We start from the raw sequence: 24,921 nt of genomic DNA, 5'->3' as shown, positions 1-24,921 counted from the left end.
AATGCGACGATGTTTTGACAAATTTGAAATTAAAGAGAGAAGTGCCCTCCACATGACGTCAGTGGATTTGGCCAATCAGCGTCATGGGAATCTCTCTCTCTCTCTCTAAATATAAATATGTCTCTCTCTCGCTTTATTGCGCTCCGTGCGTGTGCGCGTGCCAAATAGTTGTTAGCTAGCGCTAGCTGCCCGGTCACAGTGAGCTAGCTCAGTGAAACATGTTCTCTTAGCCACCGTTTGTGCCAACACACAGCGGCTGCTCACTATGAGAGAGGAGCCCCGCTTCCGCTGCATGTCCGCCCGCAGCCCCTGATGCCAAAGAGGACGAGGGGCAGTGAGATAACAATGAGAAGTTAGCCGAAGCCAACACGGAGGGACGCTGGTGGGTTTCTGGACAGGCGGCTGCTGCTTTCCTGCCAAGGAAGGAAGCCTCTGAGATTGTTTTTCGCTAATGACTGGATGCGGAAGGAGGATATGAGGCAAGCTGGACAGCTAATGCTAACTGTAAGCGATGCTGGCGTCAAAAATGTGGAGGACAGTTCACAGTGAGCACCATTGTCAAATCTAACGAGCTAACCTAAGCTAACGTTAGCCAGTGACAGGCTGAACTAACGCTCACCTAGCGACCCTCGGTGAAGCTAACTTGTTGTCGGCAGGCTGCTGTTAGTCACCCAGCTAACGACAGGGACATTACCTCGGCTCAAGTGCTGATATGTGCGGCCTAGCATTAGCTGGTGACTAGCATCAAGCAAATCTGGTGGTGTTAAACGTTTGTCAGCCAGTTTGGAGAAGTGTACCGCTGCTGTGGGTTATGTTTTAATATCGACTCGGGTGACTGAAGGTGTTAATTGTTTAAACGGGGCATATTTCACCGATTAGAAAAGCACAGCCATGTTCGCAAGCTAAGGCTAAACTGTGTGTTCGCTTGTTAATGTCAGCCAGAAAACTTAATCTAGCTGGCACAGCACTGGCCTGGACATTAAAGGAGGCTGTTTTAAGCTCTGTCATCCTTCCTGAAATCTGTGGTAACTTAGGAACGATGTTGTGTAGCTTCTATGTTGCGTTGTTTTTGTATAGTAGGTATTAGAGTGACTATAGTGCCTGCCTGTGTAATTTCAGAATAATCTCACCTTACCTTTTGACTGCTCAGTTGGTTAAATAATTATTACACTGAACTAATTTAGACGTTGTGAAAGATAATTGATCAAGTTCAGTGTTTGACTCAAAACACGTGTTAACTTAAGATAAGATAAAGGTGTCCAAGGCCAATTAGTAATAAACATACATAGTTTCATAATCATGGGATTTAAGGAATTACAAAATGTGAAACAGACTAGACATACACTGACATATGCACAGCTCGATTACTAATATGTGCATATAAACTGATTTCTACAGTTTTTCAAATTACTTTGTGATATCCAGTGTAGTTTTATAAATTGGTTGTTGTCCAGCATTTAATTTCCCTACTAAATGCAATGTGTGAAGCCTCATATAAGGAACTTATCCAGATTTGATCTCTCTTGCAGATGAATGTTTTTTCATACATTCAGTGGGTTACCAATGTGCCAAAAAGTCACTCTCCAGATTACCCAACAGGGATTAGGCTAGAGTGTGGCAACGTTGGCGCACGGAGGGAGAACACACTGGCACGAGAATGTGTAAGGATTCTTGACCTCGTCTGAAGTATACATATCCAAGACACAGAACTATTGTCCTTGATGAAACAGTCTTGGTTGACCTGCCATCCCCAATGGAAGTGCCATCGTAGACACAAGACACTGTGGCTCGAATTGCTGCACAGTTTTTTGAGCTACAGCCTTGAAAGAAGCATTTCAGCTTTTGGTTGAACCTGAAGCGGAGATGGGTTCCCAGGCTCTTCAGATACTGCGGCAGGGGGTGTGGGCTTCGCTCACTGGAGGCTGGTATGTGGACCCCCATCAGAGCACGTTCTCCAACTGCTTCCACCTCTACCTTTGGATATTTCTTCTGGCCTTCCCCTTTCTGTTGTACATGGTAAGCAAATTTCCACAGCAGGTTACATTAAATAATAATTGAAGGCGCAACTAAATTCAGACACAGACCCTCATAAACATTTTTCAAATACCAGAAGTGCTTCAATGTACCACAGATGTCAGCCGCACAAGGGATTTACACTGCATTTTGGTACATTCAGTGAAGTTTTTTTTATTTTTTACCACCATCATTTGCATGACATTTATCCACCAATTTCATGTTGAGATCTAAGTGACAGCAGTACCTGGGAGTCCAATAGAGCAAGCAACATAAATGTCGGAGAGTTGTGGAAGAAATTCCCAGTTCAACCCAGTCACAAGAACTGACAGTGAAAGTGAATGCATCAAAGTGTACAATTCACTGATCCATTGCAACCGTAAAAGTGTGCACATGCAAAACGCCAGTAAGTGAGTTAGTTTGTTATCAGAAATAGGAGTTTAGAGTATCTCAATTCCATTCATACCTGACAGTGGGGCTATAAAGATTTACATTTACATAACATTTACCTTCTCAGTTCAGTAACAGAGAATTTGAAACTGTTTGAGAAAACTTTGTTTTCTGAACATTTGTGGTTGCTCTGGGCACTCCATTGTATTTGTGGCATTTGAACCTTGTTTTAAAAAGATTATCTAAAATAACTTTAATTTGAACCGATACAGTCTAATGTTGAATGTCTAATTGTGGTAAACATCTAATTCCTACCATCATTTATAAGTAATTTTTTTATAGCACAGGTGCCTGTAAACTGGCAAATATTATGATCAGTACATAACACTGTTTTGTTCAGTGCTTTTTTTAGAATTTACGATTTGCCAGCCATTATCATATTTCCTTGCACTCGTTCCCTGAAATTGTTTTTTATTGCCTTATTATTATTATTATAGATAGGTTTAATTGCTTTTATTTTTATTGTTTAATTTTTTTTACTCCCTTTCAGGCTCTTCCTCCAAGCTTGATGGTAGCAGGCATCTACTCTGCTGTGGTGGCAGTTTTCTTCACAGCCATTAAGGTGGTGAACTACCGGCTCCACGCTATGTTCGACCTTGGTGAGATTATAGAGAAGAAGCAGGCCTCGCTCACAGCTGAAGCACCAAGAACCGAAGAGGGAGATGAGGGTTCAGGTCTCCATGATGGAAATCACCATAGGTTAGAAGGGGTTTTCTGACTAAATGGAATCAGACAGTTTTATAGTTTGGTTTTGTCTGATTTATTATGTTTTTTAATATTTTTAAAAATATGTGTCGTAATGAAAAAGGAGTACTCACTATTTAGCTATTAATGCAGAAATCACTTCCTTTTTTTTTTTTTTTTTTTACAATGCTGAATGGTTTTTAATTTTCTGTTTGTCTAACTTCTCCACAGGGATAGTCATGTTGGTGTAGAGATGACTGTGTTTCGAAAGGTCAACTCAACACCCCCGGTGCGCTGTAGCTCCCAGCACTCACTGTTTGGGTTGAACCAGGTGTCGGTGAGGCTAGCTCTATTTTATTGCAGCATGCAGTGTTATTTCTTCTCCCTTTTCCTTTTCTCTGATATTTCTCCAACTCTACATGCTAGAAATGTTTTTTTCTTTAGATTCAAGTGTTGTAATGGTCTTGTTACTACATATAATGATGTGAATTAATAATTTTTATTAACTGACTACTGTTTTAATTGTCATTAATCTTCAGGAGTTCTTGCCCCAGCTGGAGGATACAGGGGGCACTAAGGGTAAGTGTCTGCTGAATTAGATTTTTTTAATACCATATTGCTTTTCAGAATTGACTGTTTTTTACTTTAAACAATAGTTAATAATGTATAATCTTAAATCCTTCTGCACAATGTCCTTTCACAATCAAGTCTGTATGCCACATTACCATAAGTTGAATATGTATTCTTACTTTTTGAGTGACTTCTTTAATTTTGACCTCAGATATCAAAGAGCTTATGCGGGAACAAGGAAGCAATAATGTGATTGTAACGTCAGCTCACCGGGATATCCTACGCCAGAGCTCCCAGGACACCCTTCGTAAGTCTGCTATTAATCATTGACCAGCAATGAGCATCTTGCAAACTGAATGCTTAATTGTGTAAATGAGTCACACTCGGGAGCCCAGGCAATTAGCATAAAACTACTGTACACATTCTATTGTTAACATAGCTCTTAATTCTTTCTGTTGGGATTAAGGTTGGTGCATGGATTTACATGAATGAATGAAAATAGCATTAGGTCTTCAGTAGGACAATTTGAAACCTCTGTGTTAGAGTGTAAAAGTGAGGACTTTGGTCTGTTCTATTGTACAGGAGCTCCCCGTGTCATCCAGTCCTGCATTGCTGCTGGTCTGGGAGGGGATTTCTCTGGTCTCGTGGGATTATCTGGAGTGTCTGCTGTATTTGGAGAACCTGGAGACTGCTTGTCCATTCCCCCTTCACCCTCCAGTCAAGAAGATGGAGGCGAGAAAGAACAGTTGCAGGAAGTGGAGGATCAACAGAGTCCCGAGGACAATGGGTTGGGGGCTTATTCTCCCCTTGGCCCCTCTGCTGAATCTGAGAGCCTGGGGGATACTCCTCTCAGCCCCCTTATAAAGAGCAGTTTAAGCGAGGAGCTGAGTGAAAACCTCCTGGGTTTGGGCCTTGACCCTGTGGCTTTTGCACCTGGGACTGAGCACCCAGGCAGCCGCAGCGGGGTGGCACTAGCTGCCGGATCCACAGACAGCTGTTTCAGTGCAGGTGGCGCCACCACAGACCGTGAAACGCTGAGCACTGTTAGTAGTTACCGCAGTGAAAAAACAGATTCCACTCAACTGGAAAGCCCTTCGTTCAGCCAGTCACGGCCTGTGGACGGACAGCCGTCTGCCTCAGCAAAAGCAATAGGCTCCTACATCCCTGGGCCTAGGGAAGATCCGGCAGGACAGGGTGGCAGTGACACAGACAACCTGTCAGACAGTGTGCTGTTGCGTTCACCTTCCAAAGAATTTTCTCTTAGCCAGGGGCTAGACAGGACACTTGTTGAAGGAGAGGATTTGACCCCTGCACCCTCTGATATTGCACAGCCCCCTCCTCTCCAGAACTCTTCCCCTTCAAGTAGTGGCCAATCAGAGGTTTGCGATTTAGACCGAAATTACCCAGTTCCTCCTTTACCCCCACCTCGGCAGGCCAATTCAGTTCCCTCAGGGCTGGCCCTGGGTCTAGTGTGCTCTGAGCCTGCTTTGCCCATATCCTCTACCCCCTTCTTACTGTCTGACCAGCCTGCTCTGCAAGTCCAGCAGGTTGTGCGCCCGAAAGACTTAAAGCTGCTGCGGGCCAGCGGCAGTAGTGTAGGGCACAGGCCGGGCCGAAGGAAAGCTCCACGAAGGCGAGCTGGAGCAGGAAGCAGTAGTTTTGACTGTGGCTCTTACAGGCGTCACCACAATCATAGACAACACAGAGATTACATCCCTGTGCGCAGCCGACTGGGTGCCAAGGCGTACAGTGAAAGTCTGTTTGAAGATTCCAGCGATGAGGATGATGGCAGTGACATGAGTGCTGGTTCTAGTCTGGGCTCCCAGCGCCGATATAGCTCAGACGATGATGATGATGACGACGACGACGACGATGATTCAAGTTCCTCTACCTCCTGCTACTCCCCAGAACTCGCTAACACTGGCATGACATCCCCACTCTCCCCTGCTGCTCAACTGCCCACTCCAAGGGAAGGGGATTTACCTGAAACTGCTGGCCCCTCTCATTCTCGTGCCGCTCAGCGCTCTTCTAGCACGGCTAGTGCTAAAACTCATGCAAGAGTGCTAAGTATGGATGGTGCCGGTGGTGGTCAGAGCAGCACGGCAGCTCAGCCCTCTACTCTGCTTACAATGCCCTCCACCTCCACCCCTGCACCCCGAACTCTAACCATCTCCAAGTCTGATCTGGAAGCCCGCACTATTCATACCGATGGCTTCCCTGGAACTCTTCACCATCGACTCGATTCTCTTGGCGGCTCTTGGACTGGCAACCAGATGGGCTGGAGGGTAGGAGAGCTGCTTGAAGAGGGAGCTGTGGGAGGAGGTGAGTTGGTGTTATCATCAGTGGTGCAAAGTTGTGTTTTAGAGATGTCCTGTTCTTAATTGAGAAAAATAACCAACCTGGAGAGGCTCATATGAAGCCAATAAGCCAAGAATTGGCTGATATTGTTGTCTTAAACTCATTTATTGAACTTAATTATTTATTTTATAATTTTTTTAGGTTAGTATCAAATAAAGTAGGTTGCTTAATTTAGCAGCTTTTTACCATACTATGAATAACCAATAAAGGTTGGCCATCGTCACTTTAGTTTAGAACCTTATGAACTGCACAACCTATGTTTTCTATCCTTCTAGAATATCAGCATTATTGCAGCATTATAACTATTTATATTTCAATGTCTTCATTTGAAACAGCCATAAAAGTGACGTAGAGACAGACAACAGAATGAAAAAATAGTAGAATGATATTGAATAAATGGTCAGCTCAGCAAAGAGTTGAACTTGGGACCTGCTCCTCAGGGAATATGCGCCTATATGGTTTGTGCTTTAGCAGTTTGGCTACCCGGTTGCTCCCACATACAATTCTTAAACAGAATCTTTTTTCATTTGATCACATGTAAGTGTGACATGTACTCTCACTCTGTTGGCAAGAAGACGTGAGGAGATGCTACAACCTTTTTTTTTACTCATCATGAATGTATTTCCTTTGTGGCTGCAGGACTGACCAAACACGTGTAAGGCTGATATGAATGACTCTCACTCTTGATGGGCTTACATAGTCTACTTCTATGCTACTACATTTTCAGTACTAGCCATTAGCCTAGCCATATAATATGGCTTCAAACAACCCATAATGCAACACATATTCAAATATCATTGTACCACTTGTATGTATTTATTCTGAAATATTTGACAACCCCCACTTTTTTAAAACCGAAGTTTCAGGGAAAAACTCTCAGCATGTTTTTCTTTATTCAGTCAGTTTAGGCTTTGCACAAAAATGCTCAGGCCCTGTCAGATCTTAACATGGCTGAAAAACCCTGCATAATCTTATTGTCGGAAATGTGCTGCATGCCACAGACCTCGATCCTTAACAAACTTAGTTGTTTGAAAGAGTGTGATTTATAGTTACCATCCTTTCAAGGTTAATCTGAGTCACTAATGTAAAAGTAAAGCTCATTTACTGACCTTAGATCAGTGCTGGCTTATATGTCTGTGCCTCGTGTCAGCCTCGTAATTTACAAACCATGAAGTAAATAGAAAGCAGATTTTGTGATTAAGATAACAGGCTGCCTTATCATTAAAAATATTACTCATAGCTTTTGATGTGGCTCATGTACTGTAAACCTCAAATTGTTTGAGGCAAACACAAATGGAATTTTTTTTACACTGCAGTTGACTATGAAAGTAATGCATCATTAGGCTTTATTTTTGTTGTCAACATGACCCATGGGTTTTTTATGACTGCAGAAATGCAGAGGGACCAGTTTGGTTGATCGTCCATCAATAAGTAATTCAGGGTATTTGACATGCATACATCTAAATGCACATTTTACAATGGCAAAAGGGAAATCCAGTAACAGGCTAATTTAGATATTGTGTCCAATTTTTTTAGCAAATTATGCTATATATGGTAAAAACTGACCCTGTAAACCGAGGTAACTAATAACCCTTCTACAGCCATGGCTCCAGAGGACGGGAGCAAACACGACTCGGTCAGCAGTGTAAAGAGGACCCAGGCCATCCGCAGGAGACACAATGCCGGAAGCAACCCAACACCGCCCCCGTCCACTATGGGATCCCCTCCCAGGTCAGTCCACTAAGCGAACCTGAATGAAGGTTTATGAGGCTGACTCTCTAATCACATCTGCAGTAGCCACAGCTATTGGCACCTTAACAGTATGATGAATGCAGGTATTGAAAATCCTTTTTAAAAAATCTTTGTTTTTTAGGGGATATATTTCTGGGGATTTGCCACAAAATTAATACTTAGCAATATAAGAAGAAATTAATGATAACACCTTAGAGAATATGCAAGCTTTAACATGACTGATTGATTTTTAGGCTTTACACTGCCAAAATTATATTCTAAAGGTAAAATTAGACAATGTTTGTGAACGCATTTTTTGTGGGGGGGGTTTTCTCTGCAGTCTGCAAGACCTCCAGCGGGTTCGTACCTCCTCTCATTCGCGGACTCGCACACTCCCCTCAGCCTTACAGTTTGCCTCCTCGCTCCTACTGCCTCGCAGTGGCATCCATGAGGCCTCCACCTTTGACGACACATCAGAGGGAGCAGTGCACTATTTCTTTGACGAGAGCGGTGAGCCAGTGGATTTTAAATGACCAGTTCTGAATTTTGGGAAATAGACTTAATTGCTTACTTGTCTTTTCTCAATCAAGACATTTTCCTTCCATTTATGTCATGATAGTTCCTTTACTTTGTCTCACGTCATTCCTCATTGAAAGTATTTCATTTCAGTCATCTTTCTGTTGTGTAACAGGGGTGAAGAGGTCCTACACATTTGGAACTGGTGGAGGCGGATATGAAGACCCAGTTCAGTAAGTCTTTTATTTACTTTCATAAAACCAAGACAAAAATGAAAATGACAATTAATACCATAAACATTTTACTTTTGCAGGGAAAGGGAAAGAGAAAGAGAAAGGGAAAGGGAAAGGGAAAGGCAGTCCCAGTCATCAAGCTTCACCTCTACTGAGGTCCAGGAAGGGGCGCCAGTCCTGTCCATGCTGCAACCCAGACCTGTGGTTCTACAGGGCATGCAGGTGCGCAGGGTGCCTCTGGAAATGCCTGAGGTTAGCAGAGTTTGATGTTTGAAATGGCAGATTATCTTAGGCTGAGTGTTGCATAAATCAGTCATACTGCAAAATGAAACTACCCCAGCTTGTCAATGTAGTTTCCTCCACTGAATTCATCACTTATTTCTCACCTCATATCTAGTTTGATCTGGATCACGAGTCTTTACAAGAGTCCCAGGAAAACACTCTGATGATCGAGGAGAAAGCCAAACCCAAACAGTACTATCGCTTTTGGGTGCTCCCTGGAAAGTGGCTGAGGGTTCGATATGATCGATTGGCTCTATTGGCCTTATTGGACAGGTAAGCCAGACTCTGACTCTGAGTAGAGGAAGGATGATTCTCTGTTTGTTCTACCATGTTCTCTAAAACAAAGCTAAGCATTTTGTATTTGCTTTACCCCAATATCAATAACTGCTACACAATGAATAATGTACATGAGTGCATTTGATTTTTTTTCTTATTTGATTTTTTATTTTGTGTGTCTGCGACACTGAGCATGAAACATCTGCCAGACAAACTAATATTTCTAGTAAGCATTTCAAGTTAAAGCCAGGTAATTCATTTTATTTGTTGAGCACAAAGACTGTTCCAGAACCAAACCAGCCCCAGAGACATGCATAACCATTTGTATATTGTTTGACTTGAGTTGAACTGTTGAAACCCCAGTCTGTCTGTAAACAGGCAGCTGCTCAATCCCTTGAAATCATCACTGTCCCACTTTATTTTGCTGTGTTAGGGTAATTTCTCGGCTGCAACCTTTGCCCTTTACAACACAACTCTAGTCGAACGATTAGAATATAACATTTTGTTTCTCTGTGTCACTGCTTTGTTGTCAACGTTCCTCTTGCTCGCCGACTGTGATCAAATTTTAATAGTCTGACTATAAATAGCATTAGACAAATCCTGCATAGTATACTCATAATACCGTTGTCAGTGTGCAATGCCATCCCTAACAGTTCAACTTCAAATAGAAGGGGCAACCCTGCCTATTGCAGAGTGGGAGATTGCTGTTAGTTTGGACAGCCACTAGTGAGTAAGAATAGAGCACCCTTATGCAAGACACAAATCTCAAACCAAAACCAAATAGTTTGAGGGTATAAAAAAGATAATCCAACTCCATCTGAACAAATGCCCTCTCTGCATCAAGTGATATTAATATTTCTGGCATATCGGGTATGTATCTGTGTCTCTTAGTCCTGAAGACAAAACTAAATTCTTCTCTGTGGGTGTAATCTAAATATACAGCTTTAACACCACTCCCTAAATAGAAGATACTTTTTAATACATTTTTATACGAGGCAAAAAGCCACTGAGTGACGGTGGTTTTCTTCTCAGTGTGACTTTGGGGATTATATCTACTGGAAGCTGCAAAATCCTCATGCAAAAAACAGTCATAACCTTTTTAACCTCATCACTTCCCAGATCTTAACATTCACAGGGAGAAAAGGTTCAAACCTTAACATGATTGTGACAATGGTTAGCTTCGTAAAAATAACATCTTCTCCTATAGGCCAGAAAATGGCCGGAATATTAGGTCTGGACTTTCTCCAGATTTTGCATTTAATATATAAGGAATGAAACAGAAGATTATGCGGGTCATCACCCAAAAATCTCATTGTCTTTCCAACTTGACATCTTCATCGCGTTGTGTTCTCACATACGTCCACTCTGGATAATTTCAGGAAAATCTCTGGAGTTTAGTGCATGTCTGAAAATTGGGATGCGGCTTAATGTTGCTACAGTAGAGTATTTAAAGAGAACCCTTTATTGCCATGTGTCTGATACCCAACAGCATTGTGGCTTATTTTACTTTACATGTCCCAATAGTAAATATATTCAATAGTTATCACCTTTTATCTGTTATATAAATAGATTGAACAGTGAAATATCATTGTTGAGTTTTCTGTGAATTCTGTTGCCAGGAACCGTCGTGTGGGTGAGAACGTGTTTGCTGTGGTACTGGCCAGTCTGGTGGCCTTCCTGGGGTTCATTCTGCTGCTTTACGGCTACTTCAGGGACATCTGGGTCTTCCAGTTCTGCCTGGTCATTGCAAGCTGCCAGTACTCCTTACTGAAAGTACGTATCCACTGAGTTACATTATTTATATTGATCTTCTTCATGCTACATATGTCGTAAGCTTGGCAGAGACTATGATTTTATTGATTGTACGACATATTTTAGTCACCTTTCTGCCAGCAACGACATGAGCGCTATAGTAACAACCCACACTGATTTTTGGCTTTGAGGAATGACAATGAAGATAATTTTCTATTCCAACCAGATGCATTGTCAAATAATGTCAGAAAAGAGAAAGCTATTTGTGCTATTTTGAGCTATTATATGCTACTTTGTGCAGTTTGTCTTTAATTGGAAAACAAAATCGACACACAGATGGTTGAGAAGATGTCTGAAGATAAAGTGCTCTGTCCATTCAGTCATAAAGTTCTGTTTTATTATCACAGCCTCTGTGAAGACCCAATATGCAAAATACTGCTCGATAGCCAGATTGTTGATCTCTCTAGCAATCTGTCAGGCGTTGACCCCCACCCACCAATCAAACCGCTGTTGTAGTTGGAGAGATCGATTTACATTAATAATCAATTTGTACATAATTTATAGTGTTTTCGCAGCTTAATAGGCATAAGTGTTTTTCCTCCACTCTGTATTTAAGCCACAGTCTTTTTCCTAGTGTTTGCAATATGCTACACAATGTAAGCATCAAGTGGTATTTCCTCAGGCATCCCTCTCCTCTCATTGTTGCTTCTCTTCTTTTATGGAAAGAGTTTGTGAAAGCTTAAATTGCATGCCTTTTTAACTTTTTTTTTTAGAGCGTACAACCAGATGCAGCTTCTCCCATGCACGTGAGTACTGTTCAAAATTTCTCAAAGCTCAGACCCCAAATAAGTCAAATATTGTGACTTTTTTGAACTGTGGTTCATTGTCTATTACTTAACAGGGCCATAACTGGATCATCGTGTACAGTCGGCCGGTCTATTTCTGCCTATGCTGTGTGATGATCTGGGTCTTTGACCTATCTGGGCGCTCTGGAAGTCTTCAACCCTTCTCCCTCTACGGCATCACCTTCTTCTCTGGACACTTCCTGCTCTGTGTCAGGGACATGCTCATTGGTTAGTTCTTACATGCCACTTGTTGTATCAGCATTGCACCAGATGTCCAGGGCACCACTGGACTGATCAACTCATGTTTATATTTCTGTATGAGCCCTTTTCACCAAACACATACTGACGTATTATTATAGGAAAAGAACAGTTGTTACTGATAAAACGATGGCTCATCACCATGTGACAGTGAGCCAGCATGAACAACAACAGGAGCCTGAAACTGATGCACCTATTTGAAATTAAGTCATCATTCATTTTATTATGAATGTATGTGCCACATTCTAACAGCAAATACAGTGAAGCAGATTTGTATTATTGTACACCAAAGATTTGGAACAATCTCCCACTTCATCTGAGAGATGCGTCCTCTGGGAACACATTCAAAATTGATCCTGCTTTTAATTGATTCAATCATGTATTTATTTTGTGTTAAACTTCACCTTGCTTTAACCCTTTTTCATCAAATGTATTATTTTGACACCTGCTACTGTTTTAATGTTATTCTGTTTATGTAAAGAGTTTATTATTACTATTCACACCTGTGCTTTCCCTACTGTGACATGTCCAAACGTACTTTGAGTTGTACTTTAGTAAGACAATAGCCATAAATAGTTTTACATGCATGGGATAGATAAATTATTTTAAACTTATTGGAGAGTTATTGTCCACAAAAAAATGTTGTGTCCACATTATAAACATTTAAAAAATTATAAATATTTCCTTCTTTTTCCCTACAGTCTTTGCCTTGTGTTTTCCCGTCATTTTCCTCTTTGGGTTGCTACCTCAGGTCAATACTTTTGTGATGTGTCTGCTGGAGCAGATTGACATGCACATTTTTGGTGGAACTGGTAAGAACATTTCTACACTGACAGGATGAGGATGATGATGATGATGATGATGATGATGATGATGATGATGTAATTCCTTGTCAGGAAATAGGGGGACGTGTAAATCATCTGAACGCTGCACGTTTAGAAACTGCATGTTATTACTTGAGTAAAGGGTCTTCCTGATTTTTCTCTACATGTCTTTCATCAGCCACTACCAGCCCCCTCTCGTCTCTCTTCAGCCTCATACGCAGCATGTTGGTGGCTGCGCTGCTGTATGGATTTTGCCTCGGTGCTATCAATGTAAGTGGAACTAAGACACTGCATGAATGAGGGGGTGTTTCTACTTCAGAGTTGGAATTCCTAGAAAAGTCCTTAATTTAATATTTGCTTGTTTGTTTTTTGATCAGGCACCGTGGGGGGATGCCCATGTGCCAGTACTGTTCTCTGTGTTTTGTGGCCTACTCCTGGCCTTATCCTACCACCTCAGCCGCCAAAGCAGTGATCCCACCATTGTGTGGTCAGTATATTGTTCCATATTGCTAGTCACAGAAAATGTAAATACTGAATGTTTCGTTAAAAACTTTTTAACACTCACCAAAAATCTGATTAAATCTGATATTTAGTATCAACACCTGTTTTTGTTTTATATAATGTTCCTCTTACTTTGAAGTAGTGTCTTAAAGCCTGTTTTCTCAGACAGCATTTCAGCTAAGGTGACAAAACAACTGTTTTAATCAATACTGCATAGGCTGTGTAATGTATTGCCTTTATTTGTGCTTCGCGTATTAAAATGACCCGGAGTGTTTTAAGTCTGATTGATGCTCCTTCTCTGCTGCAGACATTCTGCTTTCACTACACTGACGACGTAGACTTTGATGTTGGACCTGAGCTCTTTGCTGTAGCTCTCATGGTTATTTTCTCTTTTTTTCTCTTACGTCTTACATCAGGTCACTGGTCCGATCTAAATTATTCCCTGAGCTGGAGAACCGAACACCAGAAGACCCCCCTGTGGAGATCAAGGATCCTCTCCCTGAGAAGCTGCGTAACTCTGTGGTAAATATCACCCCCTCTCTCGCAGCCTGCACAGACTGAAAGTTTCACTTTTGATGTCATAGCATCTTTACTTTTAATATCATACTCTTGTGCTCGCTCACTTTCTCTTTGTAGAAAGAGATTCTTCATTCTGACCTCGTCATGTGTCCCCTCATGGCTGTGATTACCTTTGCCATCAGTGCCAGCACAGTTTTCATCGCTTTACAAGTTAGTATGAGCTGGGTTTTTGATCCTGTTCTTACAAAACATTTCTCACAGGATTTCAGTGACAAATGGCATTAGACTTATCATGTTAATTCTCCTCTCTTTGCTCTTGATCCACAGCCTGCTCTTAGTTTTGTCTTGTACATCCTGGCCGGAGTTATAGGCTTCATTACACACTATCTCCTGCCGCAGCTTCGCAAACAGCTGCCGTGGTTCTGCCTGGCTCACCCTGTGCTCCGCTCCAGAGAGTACAGTCAGTTTGAGGTCCGAGGTGAGTGTCTTGATTGCTGTTTTATCTTCTCACTCAAACACGCATGTGGAAGTGAGAAGAAAAGCTATTATATGAACAAGTGGAACATTGTAAGTATCCCCGCTGGAAAAAGCTGCATGGAGTAAATGGAATAACACTAAGATCTCGTATTGAAGTGCTCTAGAGAAAAACACAGACCTCAGTCATCTCTCAGGAAACTTTACAGAGGCAACAGCATTGAATGGTTTTGTGTGTTCTTTAATAAGCGTGCATATTTTGAGTATCACTATTAGAATAAGAATCAATAAATAAAGTGTAAGAGCTATCACAAGATCATTTTTTTCTGCTTTTCACCAGATGCTGCTCAGCTAATGTGGTTTGAGAAGCTGTATGCATGGCTGCAGTGTGTGGAGAAGTATTTCATCTACCCAGCCGTGGTGCTCAACTCCCTGACGACAGAAGCTCGAACTGTGGGTCAGAACCACAAGGAGCTGGACATCTAGTAAGCATTCCCTCATTCTGTCTCCAAAGTATCTCACATCCATATTTTACACTCCCATCTCTGCTCCCTGGGGATATGTACTGCGTAGCTTTGTGTATTGGAACCATAGAACATAAAATTAATGGACACACTGAACCATACCCCAGGTGCACAAGATGCAGAAAATATACTCTTGCCAGTTGTTTCCCTTTGTTCTCCACTTAAATTTGGCAGTCTATACAGTATTCTATGTAAAGGAAAATACATTTTCATTTAAGATCGCATGCTTTCTCCACATGTCCATACTTTTAGTGGCATGTCAACCCTTTCTATGTCCTTGGTTTTCTGCTTTAATTGATCATAAAATGTGATTCGACCTTTGTCGAAGTCAAAAGTAATAGATAAACACAAATTTGCTCAAGCTAATAAAAGCCCACATTATGATGCTCCATCCACCATATTTCACTTTTGGGATGTTTTCATGAGGTACGTGGTGCTGTTTTAACGCCATATGTGGTTTTGTCAGTTCTTCCTAAACAATTCAACCTTCATTTCATCAGTCCACAAAACATTTTTCTCTGCAGTGCTGTGAATTGTCACAGTGCTGTTCAGCAAACTTCAAGCATGCAGTGAAGTTTTTTTCCTAGATGATCGAGCGTAGTAAACTCTTGAACAGAGACGTTAAGCAGCTCCAGTGAAGCCTCAAGCTGTTACTCTGGGGTTCTCCTCACTGACTATTCTGCATTTTATTCATATTTGTGTGACACCTACTTCAAGTGAGTGTTGCTTCAAGTGCTAAATCACTTCAGTTTGTCTTAAGTGAAGACTGCTCTTTGAAATCCTTTCCAGCTTTATGAAACCGAACAAATTCTCAATTGTAAATTTACAGAGATCCATTTCCTGCGAGGCGTGTTTCATATCAGGAGATGCGTCTTGTGAGAACACCTTCAATCTTGAATGACAATATGCATAAAAACAATACTCTGATTTGTTTTGTGGTTACATGAAACAAATGGTGTTTGTTCATAAATGTAGCTTGGATGAAGATCTCACCATATTTTAAGACAAATCTAAACATATTGTAGGTAACTTACTAAAAGTCATTGTGTGATGCTGATTATCTGTCTCTTTCTTTCTCATCACCTCCAGCAGCCGAGCTTTCTTCATCTCAGTAGCAGGCATGAAGCTGCTGCGTTCATCCTTCTGTGCACCGTCACAGCAGTACGTCACGCTGTGCTTCACCACGCTCTTCTTCCAATTTGACTATCCACACTTCTCAGAGACCTTCCTGATTGACTATTACTTCATGTCCATTCTCTTCAGCAAGGTTAGAACACACATTATATCAGCCGAAATGAAGTTGTTCTACTTTTCACAGTGGATGTGTGTGTCTGTGTATGAACACAGCTGGTGATGTGTTTTCTCTGTGTGACTTTTTTTTTTCCTTTGAATCCTCAGATGTGGGACCTGCTGTACAAACTTCGCTTTGTATTGACTTACATCGCCCCCTGGCAGATCACGTGGGGGTCTGCGTTCCACGCCTTCGCCCAACCTTTTGCTGTGCCCCGTATCCTTCAGGTTGTTTAGTTATTTGCAGTGTTATTTTATTAAATGACATTATTCAGCATGTTTCTGTAATTTTGTTCTTCTCATATTCACAGTATTTCCACCTGGTCTGCTTTCAAGACATTTCACTAGTTTCAGTTTTGTTGATGACATATCCTTAACTCATGTTACTTCAGACTCTGCTGTGCTTTTCGTCCAGGCCATTTTCTCTGCTGTATTTTCCACCCCTCTCAATCCTGTCCTAGGCAGCGCTGTATTTGTCACCTCGTACACCAGACCTGTGAAATTCTGGGAGCGTGACTACAAGTATGTTTTTGATAACATTATTTATGTAACACTGACCCTACAGCTTGTGCAATCTAGTATTTCCTTTGAGTTCTATCAGATTTTTTAATGACAGATCTTGCCACTAAGCAGCCCTCTTTATGACGCCCCCTGAGTGTTTTTGAGTTAACAAGACAAGGCCCCTGTCTGAATTAATTTACTTTTCGAATGTTATCAAGTAAAACATTGTATTATTGGGAGAATAAGTATACTAGTGTCATTTCTGGCATTAAGCAACTTTTCTATTTTAGGATTCTTTAAAGGTTTGTCTCTTTCTGTTTTGTCGTGTTTGCAGCACCAAGCGGGTTGATCACTCGAACACCAGACTTGCCACTCAATTAGACCGCAACCCAGGTAACACTATATTGTTCTCTCAGCATCTAATCATCTCAATTTGACCCCCTTTTTACTCTTGTTCTGTAGCTATGGTGATGGTCTTTTCTTTTCCTAAAGGTGCGGACGACAACAATCTAAATTCGATTTTCTACGAGCACCTGACACGCTCGCTGCAGCACAGTCTGTGCGGAGATCTGCTACTCGGTCGCTGGGGTAACTACAGCACGGGCGACTGCTTCATCCTTGCTTCAGACTACCTCAACGCTCTGGTGCACATCATCGAGATCGGCAATGGCCTGGTCACCTTCCAGCTGAGGGGTCTCGAGTTCAGAGGTCAGCAGCAAGGGATGATGGGGGCTGAAAATGTTTGTTTACGTCTTAGTTTGAATACTTCACATTGGTATTTGTCGTGTTTTACAGAGTAATATTTATTTTTAGAGATCAGGCTATTGTAGCTCAGTCAGTCATGTAAAGAGATGCAGCTGACGAGGTCAAACTAGTGTGAACCTTAAAAAATATGATAATTAACAACCTTGAAATTTGAATGGCTCTCATCTGATCCCATAATCATTGTTTATTTTTTATTCAATTTTACTTTTTTTTCCAGTTATATCTTTTTTCTGTGTTTATAGCTGCAGGTTTATTTGTGTTCAGGGCTTAGAAAAATAGATGTGTGTCACACAGAGGTTGTTATCTTATTTGATAATTTGGTTATTGCTTATGCACACACAGGTTCATACTAGAAGTTTTATATATAGTTCACTAAAATGGAAATGGAAAGTGTTTATGCAGCTGATCTCATGTGTGTCATATGTGTCCAATGTGTCCAGGTACCTACTGTCAGCAGAGGGAGGTAGAGGCCATCACAGAGGGAGTGGAGGAGGACGAGGGATGCTGCTGCTGTGAACCGGGTCACCTGCCTCACATGTTGTCATTCAATGCTGCTTTCGGACAGCGCTGGCTGGCGTGGGAGGTGGCCGCCACGAAGTACGTGCTAGAGGGCTACAGCATCAGCGACAACAACGCAGCCTCCATGTTGCAAGTTTTCGACCTTCGAAAGATACTGATCACATATTATGTCAAAGTAAGTAACTGATTAGAAAAGTTTTCTTCCATTTTTTTTTTTTTTTTTTAATTTTTAAATTTTTTTTAATCTGCTGAAGACTTTTTTTGTCTTCTGAAATAATTTGGATCATGTTTTTTTCTTCCTACAGAGCATCATCTACTATGTGAGTCGATCTTCTAAGCTGGAAGAGTGGCTGACTAATGAGACGGTTCAGGAGGCTCTGCAGCCTTGTCTCAGTCCAAACTATGTCGACAGTGACCCCACCTTCAACCTGAACATCGATGAGGACTATGACCACAGGGCCTCGGGCATTACCCTCTCCTCATTCTGCATGATTTACCTGGACTGGATTCAGTATTGCAACAGCAGGCGTCAAACGGTTAGACCATCTCCAAATTAGAATCCTACTTTGTTGTGGTTGTTTTTGTCTTTTGTTCCTCTGCTAGTTGCCCACAGTCTAAACTCTGGCTGAGTTGTAACCAAATGTTAAACAACATGCAACATTGCTTTGCACGAATCAAGATATTTTTTGACAACCTTTTGAGACTGAGGACAAAAAAGTTGAAATGTAAAAAATTCAAGAGATGGGGTTCTGCATTTCTCTACACATACTTTTTTCTTTTCTAATACTACTATAACAGCTTGTACCATTTTCATACTTTTTCTTAGGGGCTTGTTGTCTTTATTATACAAAAATAACTGAAAATACATTCCAAAAATTATATTTTGTAATTCTTAAATTTTTCTATGTTGTAGCCGGTTACTTGTGAAAGAGATTCTCCACTTGTCAACCTCTGTTTTGGCCTGTGTATCCTGGGAAGAAGAGCTCTGGGCACAGCCTCCCACAGCATGTCTGCAAGGTAAGACCACCAGGCAACAAACTCTCATATTGTGGCTAACAGCACCTGTCATTACACAAATATGTGCCAGCAGGATACAAGGGTTATTGTTGTTTATCCATTTGACAGCTTGGAGCCGTTTCTCTACGGCCTCCACGCACTCTTCAAGGGAGATTTTCGCATCACGTCTCCTCGGGATGAATGGGTGTTTGCAGATATGGACCTGCTGAATCGAGTCGTGGCACCTGGAGTGCGCATGTCCCTCAAGCTGCATCAGGTAGAATTTCTAATACGCCATAGTGATTGTTCTTTTTGTCACTGAATTGAGACTGACCTGTGATGTGCATTTCCCTCCAGGACCACTTTACATCTCCGGATGAGTATGAGGATCCAGTTGTGCTGTACGACGCCATCACTGCCAACGAGGAGAAGATGTTGATATCACACGAGGGTGACCCCGTGTGGCGTAGCGCAATTCTAGCAAACATGCCTTCACTGCTGGCACTGCGCCACATCATGGATGACGGCAGCGACGAGTACAAGATCATAATGCTTAACAAGAGGTTCCTCAGCTTCAGAGTCATCAAGGTATCAGTTCTTTCTGTTTATTACTCTGTCTCCTGTTGTCTTGGGTTTGTTTGAATCACAGCTCGTTTAAAGGGGAATTGCAGTGTTTTTCAAACTGGGCCCTATGTTTACTGTGGATGTGTAAGTAAATGTTGCACACAAAATCAGCAAAAATCATTTGAGTAGATCATCTCTACTGGCAGCCGTGACATAGCACCAGACGCTGCAATGTAATTCACTTCTGACCCCTCACTGTGTCGCCCCTCACAGGTCAACAGAGAGTGTGTGCGTGGGCTCTGGGCAGGGCAACAGCAAGAGCTGGTTTTCCTGCGCAATCGTAACCCAGAGCGTGGCAGCATTCAAAACGCCAAGCAGGCGCTGAGGAATATGATTAACTCCTCATGCGACCAGCCCATTGGTTACCCCATCTATGTGTCCCCCCTCACCACCTCATACGCTGGAGGCCACAGCCAGCTCCGTTCTGTGTGGGGAGGACCCATCAGCCCACACAACATTTACACGTGGCTCATCAGCAGCTGGGACAGGTACAGGATATTGACTTTATACGTGTGTAACACACTAACCTTTCAGTGACTGTGGTGCATCTGTGAACATCTAAACTCTAATGTGTGCAATGTGTCTCTGCAGGTTACAGAAAGGTTGCGGTGCAGGCTGCAACAGTGGAGGAAACATCGAGGACTCTGACTGTGGAGGCGGCTCCACCTCCATCTCCACCAACCCAGCCATACACACCACACAGAGTACACCTGCCTCCAGCCTTCCTCAGCCTCACATCACCACTATCCAGCCCTCCATGGGTAAGACCCGAAAGCATTTCTAATCCTGTAGTTCTGTCTGACCAAACGCTGCACATTTTTTATTTAGAGCTTGTATGAGGTAATAAAGTGGCCTTTCTTGCATTTCAGGCACCGACAACCCTGTAGGTCCAACCCAGAACTGGCCTCACCACCCTCAGCCTCTTCCATTAGCTCTACTCAGCCAATCAGAAGGCAGGATGGAGGCAGGCCTGCTCACATCCCTACAGCGTACATCCTCCATCCAGGGGCTCTTGGGCCAGCAGCTGTCCAGCTCCCAGCTCTCCTTCAGCAGCAGCATGATTCCGACTCCTCTGCCAGGCTCGGAGCGCTTCTGCCCGGCGAGCCTTTTGGAGAACTCGGGGCACAGAGCGGGCCAGCGGGCTGGCCTCGGACAGGGCAGCGGGCTACACTATGAGAGCCACTTCGGCAAGTGGAGTTTTTCAGGCAGAAAGGGCTTTAATGGACCAGCTGCAGTGGAGGGAGAAGGAGGAGCAGTACAGACCATACGCACACAGGTGAGAAGACTGACAGTGTGTTTACTGTTGACTCATGTGTAACTTTAGTCTGACTCATAAACAGCCCCGAGAATAATGTGGTCAAGTAAATTAAAAAAGATCAAATAAAAGAGCTGGGTCAATCACTCCCTGGTGGCCTCCATGTTTGTGAATGGGACATGCTAAATGTTATTTTGTCAAAGATAGTTTGTCATTTTAGGTAGTTCTCTAATTCTAGTGCTCATTTTTGGTTCTTTTTGATTTTAATTGGCTTTTTTAAATGGGGTGAAATGTCATGATGAGACTGATTCATGATTGACCAAGTGTATGCATGGGCGGGACTTATATCCTGCGTTCAATGATTTCTATTGCACAGACTCTGGCTCTAACTACAACGTAGAGGATGTAAGCGTTCATATCTAGGATATTTGTCTTCATTTCTGGATGGTGGGAGGAAGAGGAGATATGTTCTTTATCTTTATTTACAGTCTGTTAAATGTCAGTGTTGATTTGTGATGAATATTTTTGTATCTGTCTGGTCTTTCACAGCCTACTCCTCCTGCTCCCCTACAAGAGCTCAGTTCAACACAAGATCCTCTGGGCGCCACTCAGACGATGGACTCCACCCTGCTGAGTGCCGGCGACCCCCCCACCCCCCGGGAGGAATCCACAGAGCTGCCTTTACTTGAGCATCTGCGATGAGTCTGCGCTGGGAGACCCTGAGTGACATTTTCTGCAGAGAAAGCACACGGCGGTTGAACCTGGTCCGGACCCGCCCAGACAGGACTCATTCCAGCCTTCTGCACTCATTCCATCATCCCCATGTTTAAGTGACTCAGATCCTGTAATGCAGTGGCGCTCTGCAATACTGGATGGATTTGGTTCTATACACATCACCCCTATCCTCCAAAGGAGCCAAAGGAGTCAGATTTAATAGAGTGCTGAGCTGACTCACGTCAGATCATGAAATGATTTCAGCCAAAATCAGCTTTCATCGAGACTCATAAGGCCCGATGATGAGCTCACTGGTAACTTTTGTTTTTCCAGATAAAGGCACTCCGTGTCTCTATGGACAACCTTTGGGTTGGTAGTGACAGCCCAGAAAGACCAGTGCAATTAAAAGGGATTTTTTTGCTTGAGGATTGTTTATTTTTTATACTGGAGAACAGAGGATCACCTCTGACTTTCTCTCACTTGACATTTGAACCAGCAGGGTTATTTTTGTCTTTTTTGCATAACCAATCAAAACAAAAAGGACCAGTATGTCGCTGTGTGTGCAGGTGAAGAAATAATAATATTTATTAATACATATTGAACAGTTTCAACAGGCTCCACTTATTCTCCTGTGCACATCATACATACTCAACAAGAAAAGAAAAAAGACGCATCCCACCAAAGTGTTATCTCTGTCCTCTGGCCTGTTTCCCACAGAGGTGCCTGACAACATCAATACTCAACACGTTCTGTCACCGAGCAAGTTTCAGGTGGGATTTAAAAAAAGAAAACCTCTTTCATCCCAGCCAGCACATGCTACACCACCAGTTTACAATGTATGAGGCCTGAATCTGACAAGTGTCACAAAGATGTAGGACAATGTTGGAGAGAGCAGGTGTCCCTGGATCAGGTGGAGTGGAGGGTGAATGTGTTGATCACAAACCTACAGAGTGTTAGAAACATAAAGCCTTTTTTGTTTTGGTGAGTGGAATGTCCTTTTTATTGTTTTTACTTGAAGAATCACAAGTTCCTCTGTGTTTAAGAGGCACTGAGTTTGGTTTCTCGATTAAAAAAAAAAAAAGAAAAGAAAAAAAACTCCTCTCCGATCAGATCCAGTCAGCTCATGACTTTCTCAACAGCAGGGATCCAGGCCGCTCTGTGTGGGGAGCTCTGTTTTCTTTGCCTGCAATACGGCCCCTCACGTTACTATACTACTGCTTCTGCATCTCCTGCTACTGCTAATATACCCACTACTACTGTTCCTCCCACAGTTAAATCCAGCGTTTTAGTTGGAAATAGACAAAAGCTGAATAAATACTGAAAAGCAAAGGTGGAATATTTATTTGTTTAATATTGTCTTACAGATATCTTTAACGGGGTTTGTCTATATGGTGTGCTGATTATATCGAGTTGGACCTCTGCCTTCTGTCGACTGTACCCCCCCACCCCTCTCTCAATTTGTTTGGTGTCATCACATCTGTATCATCTCACCGATAGCCGAGTCTTTTTTTTTTTTTTTTTTTTTACACATGTAGTAGAACTGGAAGTATCCCTGAGAAGTCACTTTAGGTTGGTTTCTTTCCCACTCGTGCACTCTTTGTTCCATCACTGTGAAAAGCAAATGAAAACAGTGTTGAAGTACATCATGCAGCAGAAAGACGACGCTGGCAGTTCAATCTGTTTGACCCGAAGCGTTTCCCCAGCTCCTGTGGCTTTGTGCCCAGTTGTCTGCAGCAAGACTCAGAAGCGCCCTGGTGCCATAGTGTTAATCTGCGTATCAGAAAACCACCCGCGTTCCCCTGTAGGAAACTTGAAAGCTGGCCAGCGTTCTCAGGGTCTGTAACGGGAAAGAGATCGACTTTTTCTGCGGGAAGACCATTTGTCCAAAGGGAGAAAACTGAAAGGGGGATTTAAAAAGAAAAAATGTGTGACCCATACGTTGAATACTGGGTCATGCTAATGTAAACAGAAGATAGTTTTATTCTCTCTGGGTTAAAGAACGTTCCACACACTGCATGCTGTTCAATCACTCTGTCCTTATTCCCTCTTTCTCTGCTTGGATCTGAATAAGGGACACAAACAGTACAAAGAGTTTTTTTGTTCACCCCCTTTTTAAAAAAAAAATTTCCGCAGCCTTGACATTTCTGTCAGTCCTGGCTGTGAAGACGCTGCAACAGACGAAAGGTGCGTCGCCATCCCACTCGAAACACGTTAGTAACTTCCTCGACTCAGGAAAAACAGACTTTGTGATCAGTGCTGTTTTCTGTTTTTCTCTTCTCCTCATTCATCTTGTATCCAAGGGAGTTAAGATAGTTTTTTTTTTTTTTTATGATGATTTTTACTTTGCTGGGAGCGAGGAAAGCACAAGTTAACGGACAAACCTGGGTGTTAATAAAAAGGGATTTATTATCTCTGAAATTCTGTACAGCATGTTTCGTATATAAATATATATTTAAAATATAAATCTATTTTATTATTATTGGATTTTGGGTTCTTTTACATTGAAGACACTATGTTGAGGTTCAGGGGAGGGACTCCTGTGTTTACCCATCAGAGGGCAGAGCTGAGCAGTGGAGACAGAAACTTCACAGTAAAATGTGCAGTTTGGGAAGAATCGTTTCAAACTTCTTTTGCACAAAAAGTATCACACCATCCCACTTTGTTATTGTTTTGGTATTTTAGCTATATTTTTGGGAGGGGGGTCTTTTATTTAAGAACTTTAAGTCAATGTTAAATGTTCTGTACAGTTTTTTATGTGATTTTTTTTTTTTTCTTCTTCTTCCTATTTAAATTAAAGGTTTTTGTGTCTGTTTGCAAATCAGCTGCTCTGAGTGATTTTATTTTCATTTTTACTTTGTCCTGGTGGTTTTCTGTGAGGGATCTTTAGTTCTGAATTTGTACTTGATTTGATGATACATTCATTTATACTCGAGTCAAGTGATACAGTCGTAGCAGTTTGCTGTTGATCAGTAACACAATTAAGCTGCTTAATAGCCCGAAAGTGTAAATGAACTTGTCGTCTGAGTAAATTAACCTTCTCCACCCTCCTTCATTAGCTTTTTTTGGGTAGTTTTGAAGTTGAGAGTTAAAGACAGAGGATTGTTGCAACCTATTAAGCCCAATTACGGTCATTTTCATTTGTGAATATTGTTGATACAAATAAACTTTGATCTATACATTTTTATTAGTGATTTAAATATGTTACCACATAAGTCCTCAAGGCAGCTAGCTTAAATGTTTTTATAAACTGACATATATGAAAGGAAGATCTTTTAACTCTGTCTGTCTGACCCCAAATGTAATGACAGTTGACAATTTACAGACCTCTAGCCCCTCCCTCTTCTCTGCCTGAGGTTAGCAGCTCATTTATTAATCATCTGCTACGAGCACAACACACTGAACCACCGGTGGTCAGGTTCCATTATGACATCAGCTTTTGATGATGAA

The 24,921-nt window shown here is 42.1% G+C and overlaps 1 protein-coding gene across 5 annotated transcripts; it reads left to right on the top strand.

Moving 5' to 3' along the window:
- Window positions 1–99: 99 nt before the first annotated feature.
- LOC109628610 (pecanex 3) lies at window positions 100–24,292 on the top strand. 5 transcript variants are annotated; one of them, XM_069539825.1, is made up of 36 exons: window positions 100–504; window positions 1,530–2,016; window positions 2,954–3,162; window positions 3,379–3,484; window positions 3,687–3,726; window positions 3,929–4,024; window positions 4,300–6,039; window positions 7,677–7,806; window positions 8,147–8,316; window positions 8,498–8,555; window positions 8,642–8,807; window positions 8,953–9,110; window positions 10,733–10,886; window positions 11,639–11,671; window positions 11,767–11,938; window positions 12,670–12,780; window positions 12,971–13,062; window positions 13,170–13,279; window positions 13,710–13,815; window positions 13,930–14,022; window positions 14,140–14,290; window positions 14,627–14,771; window positions 15,900–16,077; window positions 16,209–16,317; window positions 16,493–16,622; window positions 16,936–16,994; window positions 17,094–17,309; window positions 17,807–18,060; window positions 18,191–18,421; window positions 18,799–18,902; window positions 19,011–19,158; window positions 19,239–19,469; window positions 19,719–19,993; window positions 20,097–20,266; window positions 20,375–20,781; window positions 21,310–24,292. In XM_069539825.1, exons 2-36 carry the CDS (start codon window positions 1,864–1,866, stop codon window positions 21,460–21,462), a joined length of 6,858 nt encoding a protein of 2,285 aa, XP_069395926.1. In that variant the 5' UTR covers window positions 100–504; window positions 1,530–1,863; the 3' UTR covers window positions 21,463–24,292. The 5 variants fall into 5 exon arrangements, with proteins under 5 accessions (XP_069395926.1, XP_019941361.2, XP_019941360.2 ...); XM_020085802.2 differs by having other exon boundaries at window positions 8,636–8,777; XM_020085801.2 differs by having other exon boundaries at window positions 8,636–8,807; window positions 15,903–16,077.
- The last annotated feature ends 629 nt before the right edge of the window (window positions 24,293–24,921 follow it).

The sequence above is a fragment of the Paralichthys olivaceus genome, chromosome 15 (assembly GCF_024713975.1).
Source record: "Paralichthys olivaceus isolate ysfri-2021 chromosome 15, ASM2471397v2, whole genome shotgun sequence".
NCBI classification, from domain to species: domain Eukaryota; kingdom Metazoa; phylum Chordata; class Actinopteri; order Pleuronectiformes; family Paralichthyidae; genus Paralichthys; species Paralichthys olivaceus.
This window is presented reverse-complemented; position numbering and strand designations above follow the sequence as displayed.

What these genes read in the sequence shown, in the direction of transcription:
- LOC109628610 (XM_020085799.2), top strand. Translation starts at nt 1,864, where the DNA reads ATGGGTTCCCAGGCTCTTCAGATACTGCGGCAGGGGGTGTGGGCTTCG. An exon ending in TCAATTAGACCGCAACCCAG is followed by an intron (nt 16,995 to 17,093) that starts GTAACACTATAT and finishes CTTTTCCTAAAG; the next exon opens with GTGCGGACGACAACAATCTA. An exon ending in GAGGGGTCTCGAGTTCAGAG is followed by an intron (nt 17,310 to 17,806) that starts GTCAGCAGCAAG and finishes CAATGTGTCCAG; the next exon opens with GTACCTACTGTCAGCAGAGG.